At 40.3% G+C, this 21,307-nt stretch overlaps 1 protein-coding gene across 3 annotated transcripts in view; it reads left to right on the plus strand.

Moving 5' to 3' along the window:
- Positions 1 to 19,964, plus strand: part of ZNF236 (zinc finger protein 236) — a 154,701-nt gene extending 134,737 nt beyond the window's left edge. For all 3 annotated transcript variants that reach the window (XM_040432600.1, XM_040432602.1, XM_040432601.1), the window contains exons 32-33: positions 9,962 to 10,138; positions 18,281 to 19,964. In XM_040432600.1, coding sequence (XP_040288534.1) covers positions 9,962 to 10,138; positions 18,281 to 18,417 — 314 coding nt within the window. In that variant the 3' untranslated portion in view covers positions 18,418 to 19,964. The remainder of the gene's footprint in view (positions 1 to 9,961; positions 10,139 to 18,280) is intronic.
- Positions 19,965 to 21,307: the final 1,343 nt, after the last annotated feature.

Consider the following 21,307-nt stretch of genomic DNA (forward strand, 5'->3'; position numbering starts at 1 on the left):
TCTCGATTTATCAATAATAATTGACAAATCTAGGAATGTCAAATGGGTATCATCAATGTCACTAGTAAAAAACAGGCCAAGATCATTATTGTTCAGCTGTGATACAAAATCCTGAAAGGCCAAGCACGTGCCCTTCCACAGGATAAAGACATTGTCTATGAATCTCAACCAGAGAACAATAGACGATGTCCATTGATCCATTTTGTCACCGAAGACATGTTCTCTTTCCCACCAGCCCAGGTATAGATTGGCAAAAGTTGGGGCACATGGACTTCCCATGGCCACTCCCCTGAGCTGGTGGTAAAATCTACAGTTGAAGAGGAACACATTATGATTCAGTACGAACTCAAGTAGTTCCATTCCAAGTTCATTGTGAGCTGCCAAATGTGATCCCCTCTCCTGCAGAAATGTCCTGACGGCGTTACAGTCCCTGTCATGTGGTATAGAGCTGTAAAGTGAAGGAAACATCAGGGGCGATGTAGTAGATACACAAAAATCTTTATTCACAGGTAGTCTACGCGTTTCTGGGGGGACAAAGTCCTGACGAAGGGGGCAATCCTGCCCCAGAAACACCTAGACTACCTGTGAAAAAAGATTTTCGTGTATCTACTACATCACCCCTGATGTTTCCTTCATCCATATCCTGGCAGCGCCTACAGTGATCCAAAAATAATTTTTTCCAGTTATCTCAGACACAAAATGTTGTAGAAAGCCTTCTCAGAGGATTGAAGGACATTATTGCTGCAAACGGTGGATCAACCCCATACAAACACCTGTGAGATTTCAAACAAGCTCATTTAGGTATGTTTTTCAGCTGTCCAAATACAGTATTTTGATTCTGGTCTGAGACAACCAACCAATTCGATTTGGCTCTGAATAAATTCTGAATAAAATCAAAAGTGTCTCGATTGCCTGGAGAAGCTCCCACTCTCCACTCTATCTCTCTCAAATCTAATCGCATTAAATTTGGATTTGTTAGAATCAGGATTCGGGTCAAATTTCCATATTTTAGAATCGATTATCTCTTCTCTACATTTGACCATATAATGTATATAACACATTTTTATATTATGACAAACTGTTGCAGTTATGTAAAAGTCATTTGTAAGATTCTGGTGTATTGGGTGTTTTTTATGCTGACCCTGGAGATATTGTTATCCCAATACCACATTATTATCCATTGCGGTATCATTCCTGTTGTGAATCACCACCAAGTGACTGGAAAATTATTTTTGTGTCTGGTAATGATTCTTTAGAAATTGACAGGATCATTTCAGGGAATGAAGGAAAACCTATTTTGAGATGACCTTAAATAGCCTCCATCAAGCTCTGTGTAAGGTTATCGTCTGACAGCTTTAAAACTACAGCTCTCAAGCTAAATACCTAGATCGGATAGCCAGATTATCTATGTATGCCTTTACTTCAAGAAATATGACCTTTTCCTCTAAAATCTGTAATCACTCATTCTGCTACATGACTGAGAGGCTTAGAGAAAAGGTTGCGGGGCACTTAATTACCTAATCAAAATAAATTACAGTATATTTAATTTTTAAACAAATGCCCCCATTATCAATGCAGAAATAAAATAATATAAATCCCTGAAAACATGATTGAGATGGCTTCATTTTGAGCAGTATAGAGGCTATACCTGTTTTCTTGTAGAACTGGGCCCCTGGGTTCAAATTTAATCAGGGTACCATCTGTATGGAGTTTGTATTTTCACCCAAAGCTTACTTTTTTCTGGATGCTGTGGCTTCCTTCCAGACTTCAGAAATATGTTGATATTTTAAAGGGGTTGTCAACTTATTTCAAAAATTCTCCACAGCCAGCAATTGTGACACATTAAAAGAAAAAGAATATATTTTTACCTATTTTATCTCTTGCCGCTTCCAACACTGCCACTCCGATCCTCCCCGCTGCTGCAGGCATGACGTCACCTTCTTGGCTGCACCACTGTAGCCAATCATTGGCCTTAGGGGTAAAAATAAAATATGACTGCTGAGGCCATTGATTGGCTCCGGTGGTCATGTGGGTTATGCAGGCATAGCTGTGCTGTAGCTTACTAATGTGTGCAGAGGCGGAAAGGGCCCTGGAAAATATACTAAAAGTGGCACATTATACCACCCCACCAGAGCCAAATACAACGGTCCATCACAAAATACTGCCAGCAGCACAAAATACATCCCCAAAAACTTCCACTGGCCAGCCGTGAGGAGGGCCCAGGCGGCCCTCTGGGCATTGGCCCACTGGGAAATTTCCCTGTAAGGTATATGGCCAATCAGCCCCTGAATGTGTGAATGTCTCGTCAAGTGGAGAGTCCTGCACTGGTCCGGAGTTAGTCCAAGCTCCTTAACAACAACAGAATCAAAAAGATGGATCCAGCAGGGAAAATCCAAATAATGATTTATTTCTTCATTTAAAATTGGGATATAGCACAGTTTTCCATGTGATTCCCTTCTGACGCGTTTCGACCTATGTGGTCTTAGTCTTAGAATCATCTTTGCTGTAGCCAGACAAACAAATCCCAGCAGTAGGTCTTTTTTCACATTGTTAGCCTGCTGGAGCTTTCTGTGTCCAGTATTGTCGGATGTTAACACAATGCCTGCTGGCCCGATTGACTAACATGGGGTCCGGCGGAGATCCGGCCGCTACCCAGCAAATATGTTAAGATTCGGCTGGACAAAAAACACAATGCTAGATCCAGAGAGCTACAGCAGGCTGCTGGAACTCATAACGCCAATGTAGAAATACAGGGTGGGCCATTTATATGGATACACCTTAATAAAATGGGAATGGTTGGTGATATTAACTTCCTGTTTGTGGCACATTAGTATATGTGAGGGGGGAAACTTTTCAAGATGGGTGGTGACCATGGTGGCCATTTTGAAGTCGGCCATTTTGAATCCAACTTTTGTTTTTTTAATAGGAAGAGGGTCATGTGACACATCAAACTTATTGGGAATTTCACAAGAAAAACAATGGTGTGCTTGGTTTTAATGTAACTTTATTCTTTCATGAGTTATTTACAAGTTTCTGACCACTTATAAAATGTGTTCAATGTGCTGCCCATTGTGTTGGATTGTCAATGCAATCCTCTTCTCCCACTCTTCACACACTGATAGCAACACCACAGGAGAAATGCTAGCACAGGCTTCCAGTATCCGTAGTTTCAGGTGCTGCACATCTCGTATCTTCACAGCATAGACAATTGCCTTCAGATGACCCCAAAGATAAATGTCTAAGGGGGTCAGATCGGGAGACCTTGGGGGCCATTTAACTGGCCCACGACGACCAATCCACTTTCCAGGAAACTGTTCATCTAGGAATGCTCGGACCTGACACCCATAATGTGGTGGTGCACCATCTTGCTGGAAAAACTCAGGGAACGTGCCAGCTTCAGTGCATAAAGAGGGAAACACATCATCATATGTAGGTAGAAAGACTGAGCACTCGCCAGCTGGACCAAGTGAAGACCAAGAACAATATATGTAATGTAAGAATGATTTATTAGTGGAATATTAATAAATAGCCCTGAACTTATATAGCAATAAAATATAAAATACAATGCTAGTATAAAATGATGTAGTACCCAAATAACGAATTAGAATGTAATAATAGCACATACATAAATACAATAATATAACATAGACAATGCTAAAAAGAGATAAAAAAAGGGCAATTATGGTAATATAAATGATATAAAAAACAGTATAAAATGTAGAAGTGGTTTATATATTCGATATGTATTCGGTATATATTCGATGATGTATTCGGTATATATTCGATGAACCACTACACAGTCCAGTGAAGAAATATGCCAGGTATAATGTCCGATGATAAAAGCGGATAAATGTCCCTGTATTTAAAGAGATAAATTCGCTTGTATAGGAACAAATCAACGTACAGTCTAGGAATAGGAATGCACCTGTTATATGCCGTCTGTTGTGAGTGTAACCGTGGCGTCCCACGAGGCTCACTGAATCAGATTAGGCAATACCTGGGTCTAGTCGCTTGCTCAAGGTGGTCATGTAGCTCTCAGCGTGAGAGATCTCTTGGTAGCTTTTCACCGATCTTGCAAGCCTGGACCTAGTTGGTAATTATCAAGGCGTCTTACTTTGTTCGTATTTGCGCGGTGTCATTTTTTCCGGCAAAGTTAGGATCCAATTGTCGGGATGTTGGGGTCTCATAAATGTTCATCAGCTGATGTCCAAAGTATACAGAAACCAAACGCGTTTCGGGGTCCTTTCCTGGCCCCTTCCTCAGTGGTCCACTGAGGAAGGGGCCAGGAAAGGACCCCGAAACGCGTTTGGTTTCTGTATACTTTGGACATCAGCTGATGAACATTTATGAGACCCCAACATCCCGACAATTGGATCTTAACTTTGCCGGAACAGTGACACCGCGCAAATACGAACAAAGTAAGACGCCTTGATAATTACCAACTAGGTCCAGGCTTGCAAGATCAGTGAAAAGCTACCAAGAGATCTCTCACGCTGAGAGCTACATGACCACCTTGAGCAAGCGACTAGACCCAGGTATTGCCTAATCTGATTCAGTGAGCCTCGTGGGACGCCACGGTTACACTCACAACAGACGGCATATAACAGGTGCATTCCTATTCCTAGACTGTACGTTGATTTGTTCCTATACAAGCGAATTTATCTCTTTAAATACAGGGACATTTATCCGCTTTTATCATCGGACATTATACCTGGCATATTTCTTCACTGGACTGTGTAGTGGTTCATCGAATATATACCGAATACATCATCGAATATATACCGAATACATATCGAATATATAAACCACTTCTACATTTTATACTGTTTTTTATATCATTTATATTACCATAATTGCCCTTTTTTTTATCTCTTTTTAGCATTGTCTATGTTATATTATTGTATTTATGTATGTGCTATTATTACATTCTAATTCGTTATTTGGGTACTACATCATTTTATACTAGCATTGTATTTTATATTTTATTGCTATATAAGTTCAGGGCTATTTATTAATATTCCACTAATAAATCATTCTTACATTACATATATTGTTCTTGGTCTTCACTTGGTCCAGCTGGCGAGTGCTCAGTCTTTCTACCTACATATACTTTAATCCCCTTTATGACTGGGTGAGTCATAGCAGACTTAGCAGCACCCATTTCCACAGCTGTGTACAGAGTGAGCCACCACACCTTAATTGTAAACACATCATCATGTAGCAATTTCGCATATCTAGTGGCCTTGAGGTTTCCATTGATGAAGAATGGCCCCACTATCTTTGTACCCCATATACCACACCATACCATAAATTTTTTTGTTCCAACAGTCTTGGAGGGATCTATCCAATGTGGGTTAGTGTCAGACCAATAGTGGTGGTTTTGTTTGTTAACTTCACCATTCACATAAAAGTTTGCCTCATCACTGAACAAAATCTTCTGCGTAAACTGAGGGTCCTGTGCCAATTTTTGTTTTGCCCATTCTGCAAATTCAGTGCGCCGATCTGGGTCATCCTCGTTGAGATGCTGCAGTAGCTGGAGTTTGTAAGGGTGCCATTTGTGAGTAGCTAATATCCGCCGAAGGGATGTTCGACTAATGCCACTCTCCAGTGACATGCGGCGAGTGCTACGCTGTGGGCTCTTGCTGAATGAAGCTAGGACAGCCACTGATGTTTCTTCATTAGAGACAGATTTCATGCGTCCACATTTTGGCAAATCCAACACTGAACCAGTTTCAGAAACTTAGCAAGCAGTTTGCTAACTGTAGCATGGGAGATGGGTGGTCTCGTAGGCTGTCTTGCATTGAAATCTGCTGCAATGACCCGGTTACTGCGTTCACCAGACATCAACACAATTTCTATCCGCTCCTCACGTGTTAACCTCGGCGACATGTCAATGGCTGTAAACAAAGAGAAACTTGTAAATAACTCATGAAAGAATAAAGTTACGTTAAAACCAAGCACACCATTGTTTTTCGTGTGAAATTCACAATAAGTTTGATGTGCCACATGACCCTCTTCCTATTGAAAAAACAAAAGTTGGATTCAAAATGGCTGACTTCAAAATGGCCGCCATGGTCACCACCCATCTTGAAAAGTTTCCCCCCTCACATATACTAATGTGCCACAAACAGGAAGTTAATATCACCAACCATTCCCATTTTATTAAGGTGTATCCATATAAATGGCCCACCCTGTACATTAATTCTGAGAATGCCTTTAACTAGTTTCCTGTGATACTAGCCCATGTGTGGGAAAAGTGATATGTGATATTGTTCAGTTGATAATTTGTGCACAATGCTTCTGGATATTTTATTGCTTTAAATATATAGGAAATAACAGTAATACATTTTATAGGTAGAAGGAAAATGACTTTTACTTAAAAATGTTTTCAATGAATTACAGGGCTTTTAATGTGTAGGCTGATGCTTGTCAACACAACCGTCTTCTATAATCAACCCTTATGGCAAAATAATTCACTAATACATTCTTCAGTTCTAAGAGGGTATCCATTAGTATTAAATGTGTCTGCTTGGTTTAATAAGATCGCTACATTGAGCTCACATTTTTTCCACGTGTACTGCATGTGACACTTCTTCCTCTAGTTGCTTGTAAAACTCAGGTATCTTTTTTTTTTTTTTGTAAAAGACAATGTTCTAAGCCTGAGCAGAACATTAGTACTGTGATGGTTCTTGGGGTGAAGGAAGGATAACCTGTGTGTTCATTTCCAAAATGATGATGTTATGTAACTTTATTCTGTCGTTTCTGAAGAACCTCTAAAAAGCCCTGAGTATCATTTCATTGTCTGGATAAATGTGCAAGCTTCATAGCCTAACAATTCCCCCGAGCTTTCATCTTCTTAATAAATGTCATTAAGTAGAAGAAAAAAATAATGTTTTCAGCGTCGTCAGAAGGAGAGTTTATGCATGATGCGTTTTGTGCGATCTAACCTATTCTACCATAATTGCTCCAATTTTCCAAGTCTTTATGCCTGTGTTACTTTATGCATGCATACATTTCTACATTTAAAGATCCAGGCAATAACTTTAAATGGGCTTGAAATTGAGAAGGCAAGGGAGGAAAGTAGTGTATTACAAGGTAATGAGTATGTACTTTAAGACAATGGCACAGTAGTTGTTGAAGCCAATTAACCATGCAACTATGTCATACTTAAATTGCAACTTTGGACTGAGTTGCATATATTTACTAAGAAAGTGACAATTTGCTTTTAGGAGCTTCCAAGAGTTTTCATTAAGTCTATTTTCTCCAAATGTCAAGAAGTCAGAGAATTGGCAGATTGCATTCTTTATAAGTATATTACAGCTTAGCATTACCTGTTATGTCCTGTTTACAACCGGATGAACCTAAAATTCAAGCTGTGCCGTTACAAGAAAATAGATGTTTTCTCCAACTATGTCCTCAATAATAAGCAACGTAAGACCTGATGTACTACAGAACGATTAGGACTGGCCGAATTCCTAAGTAATCTCTTTAGAGATGATTTTGTTTGTCTGATATTGATTATCTACTGCTGGATCTGGCTTTTACATTAGCCTCTAAAGGGGTTCTGCAGTTCTTTTAAACTGATGATCTATCCTCTGGATAGATCATCAGCACTTGATCAGCGTGGGTCCGACACCCAGGACCCCGATCAGCTGTTTGAGAAGGCAGTGGTGCTCCAGAAGCGCCACAGCCTCCTCTCTTTTCCCCTCAGGCCCAGTGATGTCACGACTAGTATCACTGGCCTGGGCACGGCTAAGCTCCATTCAAGTGAAGGACCAGTGATACTAATCGTGAAGTCACTTAGCCTGAGGGAAGCAGAGAAAAGGGTGTGGCGCTCCTGGAGCTCCACTGCCTTTTCAGGCAGCTGATCGGGACCCCCACTGAGGTCCAGAGGAACTGCAGAACCCCTTGAATTATTTATCATTAGTCCTATGTTTGTTAGGGTCCATTCACACGTCCGTTGTTTCTTTCCTGATCTGTTCAGTTTTTTGCGGAACAGATCTGGACCAGATCTGGACCCATTCATTTTCAATGGGTCCTGAAAAAAAAACGGACAGCTCAATGTCAGATTTTTTTTCAGGACCCATTGAAAATAATTGGGTCCAGATCTGTTCCGCAAAAAACGGAACAGATCAGGAAAGAAACAACGGACGTGTGAATGGACCCTTAGAATGACTTTGGCACTTCTTGAGATTAATCTTTTCTATTCCTTACAAACTATTTAAAAGTTTGTTAGTTTTGAAATTATTTTTAAAGGTGTTGTCCAGGATTAGGAAAAAGTATGCTTTCTTTGAAAAACACTGTCCATAAATTGTGCATGGGGTTGCAGCTCAGCCCCATTCATTTCAGTAGAGCCAAGCTGCATTAACTGATACAAACCATGGACAGGTGTAACATTCTTTCCGGGAGAAAGTAGACTTTTTTTTTAATACCGGAAAACCACTTTTATAGGCCACTCATCTAAAGATAAATAAGCAAAAGCAGCAGTGAGACCTGTGAGCCTGAACTGTAGCAAAAGAACCAGTGCTGAGAGTCTTCAAGGTGTCTCAGCCATTCTGTTTGGGCTGTTGCAAGAACTCTGAGCTCACAGAACAGTACCTGCAAATCAGTAAGCAGCAAGGTCTATGGCACAGACAAAAATAGCTGAGTGCTTTGTCACCTATGTCAGCACCTTAGTTTTTCAAATAGATTGGCAGGGCCCTTGCTCAACTGCCACTCCATTTAGCTTATGTAATTGCTTCTGACCAAAATGCATATAAGGGATAAAGGTGCTTCTCCTTCTCAGACATTCAGAATATGTTAGTGATTGTATATTTCAGTCCTTTCTTTTTGATGCCACTTTCTAGCATTGTGAACACTTAGATCAGTCCTTCAACCAGCCTCGGGAGAGTGATGTTCTTTTATGGTTTCCTTCTCATAAGCAATAAATTGTCATTGTCGTTGGTTAATTATCTTCAGCATAAATTATCTGAAAAACCATAGATGAAAATATTTACTAAGAGGAGAAAATCAACTGCATCTCCATGATGGTAGAAGATAATTTCTATGTGACCCGTTATCAATACGTTACAAAAAGCTATGCAGAAAATGTTCATGGATTTGTAAAACTGATAACAGAGGAGATCAGACAGCAAAACGAGCTTTCAGCTTCTTTGACATGTCTTCAAATAGCTTGTCTGTAATCATTTGCGTCTGTAGAATAATTAGACGCTGACCTCAATTTCAATTAATAAGAAATCCTTTAGTCTCAAAGCATGTCGCTCTGAAGATTTATTCCAGGCAAAATCACTTTTCTGTAAAGGTCTGGAAATTGTGCATGTGTTTATTTTTGTTTTGATGTGATAGAGAGTCAGCGTCAGAGTGTCTCAAAAAAAGAGTAAAAAAATCAAAGAAGCAATACTTTCCGTCACCGATCATCCCCCACTGAAGTTCTGAAGATGTCCGGGTCTCCATTGAGCTCTAGTTCTGGCTCCTGTCTGGCACAGTAACCAGCTCCGTCCACTACACAATGGGCTGTGTAGTTCCGGCGCCCACTTCTGACGCCAGAGCTACTCTGAAACAGTAATCGGCTGCAGATGAGCCACCATTATAAAAATCCTGGATATCCTATTTAGGGTTCTCACTTGTGTTAGATCTTTTTCCATTAGGCTTCAGTATTCTATCTAGAAAACTGATGGGAAAATATTCCAATATTAGTCTAAAAAACTATTTCATAAACATATAACTATGGATAAATGACATGGCTTGTAAATAAGTGGAAATGATGCAGGGCCATCTGAGATATGACCACTCTGTTGCATTTTTACTTAGCGTGGCAAAAAAGTATATCATTTACAAATCACAATGCATGTAGAAAAAGTATTTACTAAGCCACACAGCTACGTCATGTCTATTTTAACCATGAAGTTTGGAATATGCATTGATGCATTGTAAAAACCTAAACCATTGTATGTGCTTGCAGGAGAGCGTCCTTTTCAATGCTCGTTGTGTGAGAAAGCGTTCAACCAGAAGAGTGCACTGCAGGTGCATATGAAGAAGCATACTGGAGAAAAGCCTTACAAATGTGATTACTGCTCAATGACCTTCTCCCAGAAATGCAATATGAAACTTCATATGAAACGAACCCATGCCTATCCTGGTACGTCCACCCTGTTTCCTGGACTTTATTATTGTGCTTATTTTCAGCAGTCCAGTGGTTTAAAAGGGACTTATCTCTTCTCATATGTCCGTTCTAACTTCTATTCCCCATAAAATACAAATTTTGGAGCTTTTTTCTTAAAGAGGCTCTGTCACCAGGATCAACCCTATTAAACCAGACATACTGCCTGGTAAGGCTCATCATGCCGATTAAAACTACACCTATCTTTTGTCTGTATGATAAATAGCTGCAGAGAAATATGTGTTTTTCTTCATATGCAAATGAGCAATTCGAGCACTCAGAGGCGGGGCTGAAAGGTCTAACCACTGCTATATAACACCCCCTGTGCTCTGCACACGCCCCCTCCCCTTGATTGACAGGGCTAGACATGAGGCTGAGGGCAGAGCTGTGTCTTAGCATAAAAACATATCATATAGTCTATGTACTATAGCTTTACCAACACTGAGATCTGCTCAGAAAGCTAATTCTCATATTACTGAATTCACAGGCACAATATATGATTATACAGACACCAGTAATATATGTTAGCTTATAAGCATAGACACTCCATGCTTCTGTATGAAGTAATGCTATAGCTTAGGCTACTTTCACACTTGCGTTGTTCTTTTCCGGCATAGAGTTCCGTCACAGGGGCTCTATACCGGAAAAGAACTGATCAGGTATGTCCCCATGCATTCTGAATGGAGAGTAATCCGTTCAGTTTGCATCAGGATGTCTTCAGTTCAGTCGTTTTGACTGATCAGGCAAAAGAGAAAACCGTAGCATGCTACGGTTTTATCTCCGGCTAAAAAAACTGAAGACTTGCCTGAATGCCGGATCAGGCATTTTTTCCCATAGGAATGTATTAGTGCCGGATCCGGCATTCAGAATACCGGAATGCCGGATCCGTCCTTCCGGTATGCGCATGCGCAGACTGAAAAAAAGGTGAAAAAATAAATGCCGGATCCGTTTTTGCCGGATGACACCGGAAAGACGGATCCGGCATTTCAATGCATTTTTTCGACTGATCAGGCATTTTTAAGACTGATCAGGATCCTGATCAGTCTTACTAATGCCATCAGTTAGCATACATTTTGCCTGATCCGGCAGGCAGTTCCGGCGACGGAACTGCTTGCCGGATCTCTCTGCCGCAAGTGTGAAAGTAGCCTTAGTGGTATAGTAGTTTGCATATAGAGATCCCTGCTTCAAATCCCAGACCCAGAAGAGATATATGTTTTATGTTTTTTCTCTTATTTAAAAGCATATTAAAAGGCTACACTATAATAGAAAAATATATAATCCTATAATAATAAGGCCTTACTATATTGAGAAAAGTGTTTGTTTGTTTTTTGCTAAAACCTATTACTGGTTTATTCACACACACAATATATGATTATAAAGAAGCCAGTAATATTTATCAGCATTCTAAAAACAACATTATTCTCGATATAATAAGGACATAGACTTTTCTTATGGGATAAATATGGAAGAAAAAATATATGAAGAAAACATTTTTGATGTCTCTTTCAAGATTCAAACCTGGGATCTCTACATACAAAACCAACCACTTAACCACCAAGCTATAGCATTATCGCATTGAGATGCAGTGTCGGACTTGGGTACATAGGGACCACCAGTAAAATTTATTTTGGGGGCCCACCGTACGGATACATTATAATATAATAAATAATCTAACATTTTTTTTTATATAAACATAAGCTGGTTGAGGTGCTGTACATTGAATATATGTATGTAGTGTACTAAATATAATGTGTTATGTGCCACTTGTGCAGGGGGTGGGAGACTAGGGGCCCACCTTGCTCAGGGGCCCACCGGTGGATTCCCCTGTACCCCTGTGGGCCAGTCCGAGCCTGTTGAGATGTATGCTTTTTCTATGCTTATAAGCTAACACATATTACCGGTGTCTGTATAATATATTGTGCTTGTGAATAAAGCAGTGGTATGTAGATTAGCTTTCTCAGTGTGGTGAAGCTATAGTACATAGACTATATGATATGTAGATGCTAGGACACAGCTCTGCCCTCAGCCTCATGTCTAGCCCTGTCAGTCAATGGGAGGGGGCGTGTGCAGAGCACAGGGGGTGTTACATAGAAGTGCTCAGAATATTCAGCCCCGCCTCTGAGTGCTTGAAATTCTCATTTGCATATGAATAAAAACTTTGATTTCTCTGCAGCTGTTTAGCATACAGACAAAAGAAAGGTATAGTTTAATCAGCATGATGAGCCCTACCAGGCAGTATGTCTGGTTGAATAGGGTTGATTATGGTGACAGAGGCGCTTTAAAACCCTGCATTGTTCCATTCTTCTGTTATTCCTCCTTGAAACCTATGAATAAATTGACAGTTGGGTCTTACTTATTCCCCTTATCCATTGGATTTGTCCTTATACTATGTAGTGCTAGCACTGCCTAATCATGTCTGCAACCTCCCAGAAGCCCCATAAAGTACAGTAAGTAGTACATGTATAGAACACCTGGCACTGGCTCGGGATCAGTCATTTGTATATCCACAGCCACCCCTGTGCACCTTGTTGTGTCCCTGCAATTCTGCCATCCTCTCCAATATGTGCATGCAGGAGGTGACGGTTTTCTTTAAGTGACATGCCCCATTGACAGAGAATAGGAAGAGTTTGTTCATATGTTTCCAGTAAGATTAACAGAAATTGTGTAAAGTTGTAAGAAAAGATGCTTCAGCATTAATTAATTTTTTATACTGAAGAATTTATTAAAATAGAATTGTCAGGAAAGATGAGAGGCTTTCTTTAAGGGATATATTGGTTATGCATTGTGCAGAACCAGGTGTAAGCCTAAAACTTTTGGCAATAAGTGAGGCCCCAAGATCCTCTTAAAGGGCATCTGTCAGAAGATTTGCACCTATGAACCTGGTTGACCTGTAGCATGTGCACTTGGCAGCTGAAGGCATATGTGTTGGTCCCATGTTCATATACATAGTAACATAGTATATAAGGCCAAAAAAAGACATTTGTCCATCCAGTGCGGCCTGTTATCCTAAAAGTTGATCCAGAGGAAGGCAAAAAAAAAAAACTGTGAGGTAGAAGCCAATTTTCCCCACTTAAGGGGGAAAAAAATTCCTTCCCGACTCCAATCAGGCAATCAGAATAACTCCCTGGATCAACGACCCATCTCTAGTAGCTATAGCCTGTAATATTATTACGCTCCAGAAATACATCCAGGCCCCTCTTGAACTCTTTTAGTGAACTCACCATCAGTGATGAGCGGCATGGGCAATATTCGAATTTGCGATATTTCGCAAATATTTGGGCGAATATTCGTCATATATTCGAGAATTCGTGATCTCCAGTCTCCAGTTATTTTCTTGATTGCGAAAATCGGCCGTCATAAAATTTGCGATACGAAAATTTGCGATCAACACTACTCCTAAAGTCAAAGATATTGCAGCCTTCTCATTGGCCCATAAGCAAGAAGCAGTGAGGGATCATGGGTACTGATGGAAAAAAAATCTAGAATATTCGCGATTATGAAGATATAGCACTATATTCTAGATATTCGCGAATTAAGTGCCAATATTCGCGATAAAAATTCACGAATAGAATATTCACAATCGCCACTACTCTCCATCACCACCTGCTCAGGCAGAGAGTTCCATATTCTCACTGCTCTTACCGTAAAGAATCCTCTTCTATGTTTGTGTACAAACCTTCTTTCCTCCAGACACAGAGGATGTCCCCTCGTCACAGTCACAGTCCTGGGGATGAATAGATAATGGGAGAGATCTCTGTACTGACCCTTGATATATTTATATATAGTTATTAGATCTCTCCTCAGTCATCTTTTTTCTAAAGTGAATAACCCTAATGTTGATAATCTTTCAGGGTACTGTAGTTGCCCCATTCCAGTTATTACTTTAGTTGCCCTCCTCTGTACCCTCTCCAGCTCTGCTATGTCTGCCTTGTTCACAGGAGCCCAGAACTGTACACAGTACTCCATGTGTGGTCTGACTAGTGATGTGTAAAGTGGTAGGACTATGTTCTCATCACAGGCATCTATGCCCCTTTTGATGCAACCCATTATCTTATTGCCCTTGGCAGCAGCTGCCTGACACTGGTTTTTACCGCTTAGTTTGCTGTTCACTAAAATTCCTAGGTCCTTTTCCATGTCAGTGTTACCCAGTGTTTTACCATTTAGTATGTACAGGTGACTTGCATTATTCCTTCCCATGTGCATAACCTTATATTTGTCAGTGTTAAACCTCATCTGCCACTTATCTGCCCAAGCCTCCAGTCTATCCAGATCCATCTGTAGCAGTATACTGTCCTCTTCCGTGTCAATTACTTTACACAGTTTAGTGTCATCTGCAAAAATTGATATTTTACTGTGCAAGCCTTCTACAAGATCATTAATATATTGAAGAGAATAGGGCCCAATACTGACCCCTGAGGTACTCCACTAGTGACAGTGACCCAATCTGAGTGTGTACCATTAATAACCACCCTCTGCTTTCTATCATTGAGCCAGTTACTTACCCACATACAGACATTTTCTCCCAGTCCAAGCATTCTCATTTTATATACTAACCTTTTGTGCAGTACAGTGTCAAATGCTTTGGAGAAGTCCAGATACACGACATCCATTGATTCGCAGCTGTCAAGTCTAGAACTTACCTCCTCATAGAAACTGATTAAATTAGTTTGACATGACCGATCCCTCATGCAGCCATGCTGATATGACGTTATTTGCTTATTTTCAATGAGGTACTCCAAGATAGCATCTCTTAGAAAACCTTCAAACAGTTTACCCACAACAGATGTTAAACTTACCGGCCTATCGTTTCCGGGCTCTGTTTTTGGACCCTTTTTGAATATTGGCACTAAATTTCAGTGTCAGTATAGAGTCCTTAAATATCAGAAATAAGGGTCTGGCTATGACATTACTTAATTCTCTTAGGATACAGGGGTGTATGCCATCTGGTCCTGGCGATTTGGCTATTTTAATATTTTTAACACGCCGCTGTACTTCTTCCTGGGTCAGATGGGTATTTCTACCCACAGTGACTCAACATGTTCATGTCCCTCACTTATATCTTCCTGGAGTGTGGCCTTTAGACAAGACTTTACAGTTTTGGCGATCCTTTCTAAACGGACTATAACCCTGTACATTAACTGCCCAGTCATAGCGATCATCCAGCCATGTCTCAGTTATTCCCACTATGTCATAGTCCTCCTCACACATCACTAATTCTAGTTCCCCAGTTTTATTAGTCAGACTTCTGTCATTAGTATACATACATTTAAGAGGTTTATGTATATTTTTACCCTACACTTTTCCTGCTGAGCTGTTCTAGTTCCTCCTTCCATTCCTCCCCTAGTCCCATTACCTTGCCCCCGGTCTCAATCTGCACTATCTTCCTATCCTATAATGCAATTACCCTCCCCTCAGTCCCTAGTTTAAAGGGATTCTGTAACCTCTTTTTACCCTATAGAGATGCAGACATGCATGGCTAGATCGTCGCTAGCATGTCTGCAATATACCTGTCCCATATCTGAGTGGTTTTATTGAGTGTAAAAAATGATTTTATATATATATGTAAATCAGCCTGGTAAGGAGCCCAAGGGGCTGTACTAACCGTTCTGGAGTCCAGCCACGCCCACCTGTGAAGGTGCCCAGCACCGCCTGTATCCACGAATCTGCTCCTTGCTCACAAAGTCAGATCGCTGTAATTTCACGGTGCGCGAGCTCGTGCATGCACGAGCTTGCTCATCGCGAGATTACGGCGATCTGACTTTGTGAGCAAGGAGGAGATTCGTGGATATAGGCGGTGCTGGGCTCCTTCACAGGGGGGCGTGGCTGGACTCCAGAACAGTTAGTACAGCCCCTTAGGGCTCCTTACCAGGCTGATTTACATATATATAAAATAATTTTTTACATTCCATAAAACCACTCAGAGATATGGGACTGGTATATTGTGGACATGCTAGCGACGATCTAGCCGTGCATGTCCGCATCTCTATAGGGTAAAAAGAGATGACAGAATCCCTTTAAACACTACTCCAACCTTCTAGCCATCTTCTCCCCAACACAGCTGTGCCTTCCCCATTGAGATGCAGCCCATCCCTACGATGTAGCCTGTAGCCGAGAGAGAAGTCGGCCCAGTTCTCCAGGAACCCAAACCCTTCTTTGCTACACCAGTTCTTGAGCCACTTGTTAACCTCTCTAATCTCCCGCTGCCTTTCTTGTATTGCTCGTGGTACAGGTCGTATTTTGGAAAATACTACCTTTGAGGTCCTTGCCCTAAGCTTTTCACCTAAATCCCTAAAATAATTTTTAAGGGCGCTCCACCTACCTCTAACTTTGTCATTGGTTCCGATATGGACCATGACCACTGGATCTTCTCCAGCCCCTCCCAGTATTCTGTCAACTCGATCCGCGATGTGTTGAACTCGAGCGGCAAGAAGACAACACACCGTTTGCGATTCCGGTCTTTGTGACAGAACGCCGTATCTGTACCCCTAATAATGGAGTCTGCCACTACGAGCACCTGTCTAGCCTGCCCTGCTCTCCTGGTCCACTGCTTACTGGAGCTGACATTCCACTGGCTGGCAGAGGAAGTGTCCGGCTGCAGCAGTGCCGTCCCTGAACTGACATCCCCCTCATCTGCCAACCGTGCAAACTTGTTGGGGTGTGTCAGATCAGGGCTAGCCTCCCTGGCACTCTTCCCTCTACCCCGCTTTCTAACTGTTAACCAGCTAGCTCCCTGACTTTCCTGAGCCTCCTCTCTGTCACCCTCCCCCACATCTACCCCATAGACTGCTTCCTGAGTGAGCAACAAACTCTTTTCCAAATTGTCAATGCCTCTCAGTGTTGAAATTCGCCCGTTTAGATACACAATGTGCGATTCCAAATGGGCAATTTGCTCACATTTTGAACAAAGTTATGCACCCTCAAACGTCTGTTCCAAGACTGCATACATTAGACAAGATGTGCACTGGACTTCGCTGTCAATAATGGAACACATACTAAATGGGGATTACGCAAGAAAAGAGAAAAGATACAATATAGTGCAGTGATAAGAATCTAGTTTATTGTAGTCCCCTCCTAAAGTCCCTGAATCTCAAGTTACGTAATCTAAAGTCACACCCTTAATACAAACACACACTCGCGTTATCTGTCTGCTTGTATAAGTGCAGCTCTCAAACCAGCCTAATTTTTTTCCCTCTGGATTCAAATGACTGAGTTGCCCTCAAGGCTGGCTATTTAACTTCTCCTAATTAGACAGCCTCACCCTAATTACTCACCTGTTCAACACCCTGGAGAAGGAAGAGAAAAAAAAATGTAATCACAGTATACTCTCAGCTGCTCTGCAATAAACCTGGCAGCAAATGCAAGTCACAGTGTACAATAAAGTCAGGCACAGCCACTCAGCGATGCACACAAATAATTTAGCTCTCACAGATACTCCCTCACTTAATCTAAAGTCACACACTTAGTACAAACACACACTTCAAAATCAAACACGCGAACGCTCACAAACTCGTGTTATTTGCCTGCTTGTATAAATGCAGCTCTCAAACCAGCTTGCTTTTTTTTTCCCCCTGGATTCAATATGTGCCTGCATTGCTGAGAAAAATTAATTTTAATATATGCAAATGAGCCTTCAGGAGCAACAGCACTTTGTCATTACACCTAGAGACTCTGCTCTCTCTGCAACTTCCGCGCCCTCTACATTTTGATAGAGCCAGGCAGTGTAAATGTGATCATGCCTGGCCATGTCAAAGTGGAGAGGGTGCGGCAGAATACCCCCCTATATTTTTCTCAGCAATGGGCGCACATATGAACATGGGGCCAACACAGGTGCCTTCAGCTGCTAACTGCACATGTAACAGGTCAGCCAGTGTCATAGGTTCAAATCTGCTGACAGATGTCCTTTCAGACAGTATTCACACTTTTATATTGTTCTTTTCCACCACCTTGTGAATAAACTCAATCAAGAAATAGAAAACAGAAACCTAAACCTAAAATTCCAATTGACCTCAAGTCATTCAAGGGAATAAAAAAGATCTGTAGTATACAAACACATTACTTATCTGTAGATTATGGCTAATGAATGAATTAATCTTCCTTATCTGCTGTCATATTATGTCACAGACCTTATAGAGGAAGTTTCTATGCACCAAGAAGAGGACGAAGGTGGGGAAGACATAACTCAAACGCTTGATTTGGAAGAAGTTGTCCAGGAATCATCAGGAGACTGGCAATGTGGCATAACAAATGTTTTCCGATAATCTACAACTGATAGTGTGCTATTCCAGATGTATAGCATGAAAATACGCACAGGATTCACTAAGTAGACTGATGTCATTCCTCTCACATATTTCGTTTTGTTATTCAGGTGCTATATGTTTGAGTTGTTGACCAGAGCCTTTGTTGTATATACTGAATTTTCTCAGGTACCTCTAAAACATTAGGGGAGCATTATCAAAACTATTGCAAAGGCCACATGGTGGATTTTCCCATGGGAGCTTATCAGATTTGAGCTTCCATTTGTAATTTTGTCAATTATAGGCTATAGACACTTTTTGATGGCAATTTTTTTTATTATTGCATTCTACTCATTTTAGGCTAAAATAATTTCTTCTTGATTCACAACTTTCAACAATTTTTCTTCTACAGCTTTCAGTTTCAGTGTATTGGCAGACCAGCAGGCTCTTTGCTTCCCACAGAATTCATCACACAATTGCTCTGTTGGATGGATCTGCAGCTCCTATCTCTAAACTCCCGACAGCTCAGAACCACTGTTTTCGAGATTGAGCTTTCAGAGCAGTTCTTTGACAGATTCAGTGTGAAGCAGAAGAATAACTGTTGAAAATTTTTAATCAAGACCTTTTGAAAAAATGATTTATAGCCCAAAATGAGTAGAATTCATAAAAAAACCAAAAACAAAGGTATCGGTAACCTATAAACGTCCAACCTGATAGGCTTCTATTCGCAATCAGGCATGAGTGAACCCAAACTTTACAGGTTTGGGTTCAGTGTTTGGGTGGTGTAGGAATTCCGTTATGGATTTCGTTGTAACGGAATATAACGGTATTCTTAAAGGCTTCCGTTTTGCATTCCCTCTACGAATCTTGTTATAACGGAATCCATAACGGAATTCCTACACCACAAAAACCTGAACCTGTAAAGTTCGGTTTGCTCATCCCTATTCGCAATCCCTTTATGGTTTATTTATTCTTGTCTTGATAAAGCTTCCCTATTTGTTACTATTTGATAGTTGTATATATATATTTCAATGACTCTTCAACCCCAAGTTCGCTCAATATATACTATTATTATTATTTCATGTTGTGTAGTGAAAATGATTGCACTCAAGTTGGCCATTAAATATATGTATGTTTTTGAGTTATTGTATATATGTATATGCTTGTATATATGTCTACTTATTTACGTATTATATATAATTGTGTGTTTGGGAGTGTATGTATATTGTTATAAATATGCGCTCACTTATGCACAATTTGTATAGATACAACTCTTCTGGTGGTAGAGAGCACTGCAGCCTTTTCTATTGTATTATACGGTAATAATTGAGTTACCTACATGTTTGGAAAGTGGCTGGTCCATTTCCATCTCTTAGTTCCTTGATAGATACTATTTTTAAATGTCTGTGACATCTCCTACTTCTAAAATATTAATAAATAAATGATGCGTTCATTTAACATTTCTATTTGTGCCTCTGACAATTAATGTTTCTACAAAATGTGACTTGTATAGTTTGTTGGGAATGTTAAATTATCACCTAAATAATTTTGACATTGATCAGCCTTAACAATAAAACCACCTTGTGACATCAAAGCAGCTCTTATCTGTTGAAGGTTGAATTCCCACGAGTCCTCCTGAAGGTGACCTGTATCTGGCACTAAGATTTTAGCAGATTCTTTGAAAGATCACTAAACCCAGAAATGAAAGCTAAAAGTGAGCAGGTATAGTTGTCCTCAGACTGTTCACAGACATCATTGCCCTTCCCCAAAAAACCCAGTTCTGAAATTTCAAGTAACTAGCAATACCTGAGGAACGGAGCAACATATTTATATGGAAAGATGCCCCAGAGATATTTTTGCATGGGGAATAAAATAATTTAGTTAAGCAGATGTGTTGATGAGCGGTCCTCAAATGACAACATTTATCTGCCTGGCAAATTGTTAACCCCTTAATGATTGCCATCTGTATATATACATGCTAACTGCCTATGCCTCTTGCAGTTAGCACGTATATATATGTGCCAGACTGTCTTTAATCCTGGCTTTGCAAATTGCTTGGATTAAAACTCCGGCTTCTGCAATCCAGAAGGAGCAGGTCGATTCCCCAGCTTTCTACCGCATCTTCGCCCATGCCAATTGCTTAGTGCTCCGTAAGCACTATACAGTGAATACAGGAGCAGTAGCAGGTAAAACAATATAATAAAAAAGCTAATAAAAAAAGTTAAATATAAATAAAAAAAGTTAAAAATAAATAACACCCAGGCCAATTAAAACCATCGCCATAGTCGCCCGTTCACGCAAAACTATACATATTATATAATAAAACAATCGACACTAAAATAGGGAACCCATTGCAATAATTTATTTTTGTGTCAGTTTGTGTACTTAAAAAATAAAAAGATATAGTTAGGAAAAAAGGACTTTATTTTTTTAAAATTAAACCTAAAAAAGAAAAATAAATATTCTAAAAAAACATTAATAAAAGTCCTAGGTGTCACATCGCTGAATGACTATGTGAGCTAAATCACGAAAAAGTACCTGGTCAGTCAGGCCTTTTCAGGCCCAGTCATGATAGAGTTAAAGAAACGTTTGTAGCAAAATTCTGAATGATCCAAGTCTGTTCTTTTCTTTAATAGTACAAGTCGGTTATTTGTTTCAATGTTAATACATAAGGAAAAATGTTAGGATGACCTGTTAGTATTAGTGTAGTTTAATAAATCTAAATCAAGAGGCGGTGATTGTAGAGCTTGCTTTGGCAACACAACAAGCTGTTTGTGAAGTGAGGGCGTTCTACCCCTTCTTAGAGCCATCGAATGCAATACAGCATTTATGCATTTGCACTTTCGGAGTTTCTCAGTATTCACAGTAAATTTCAGATTTAGTTAATTTTTTTAATTTTTTTTAATTTCTTTTG

This window comes from Bufo bufo, chromosome 5 (assembly GCF_905171765.1).
Source record: "Bufo bufo chromosome 5, aBufBuf1.1, whole genome shotgun sequence".
In the NCBI taxonomy this organism is placed as follows: domain Eukaryota; kingdom Metazoa; phylum Chordata; class Amphibia; order Anura; family Bufonidae; genus Bufo; species Bufo bufo.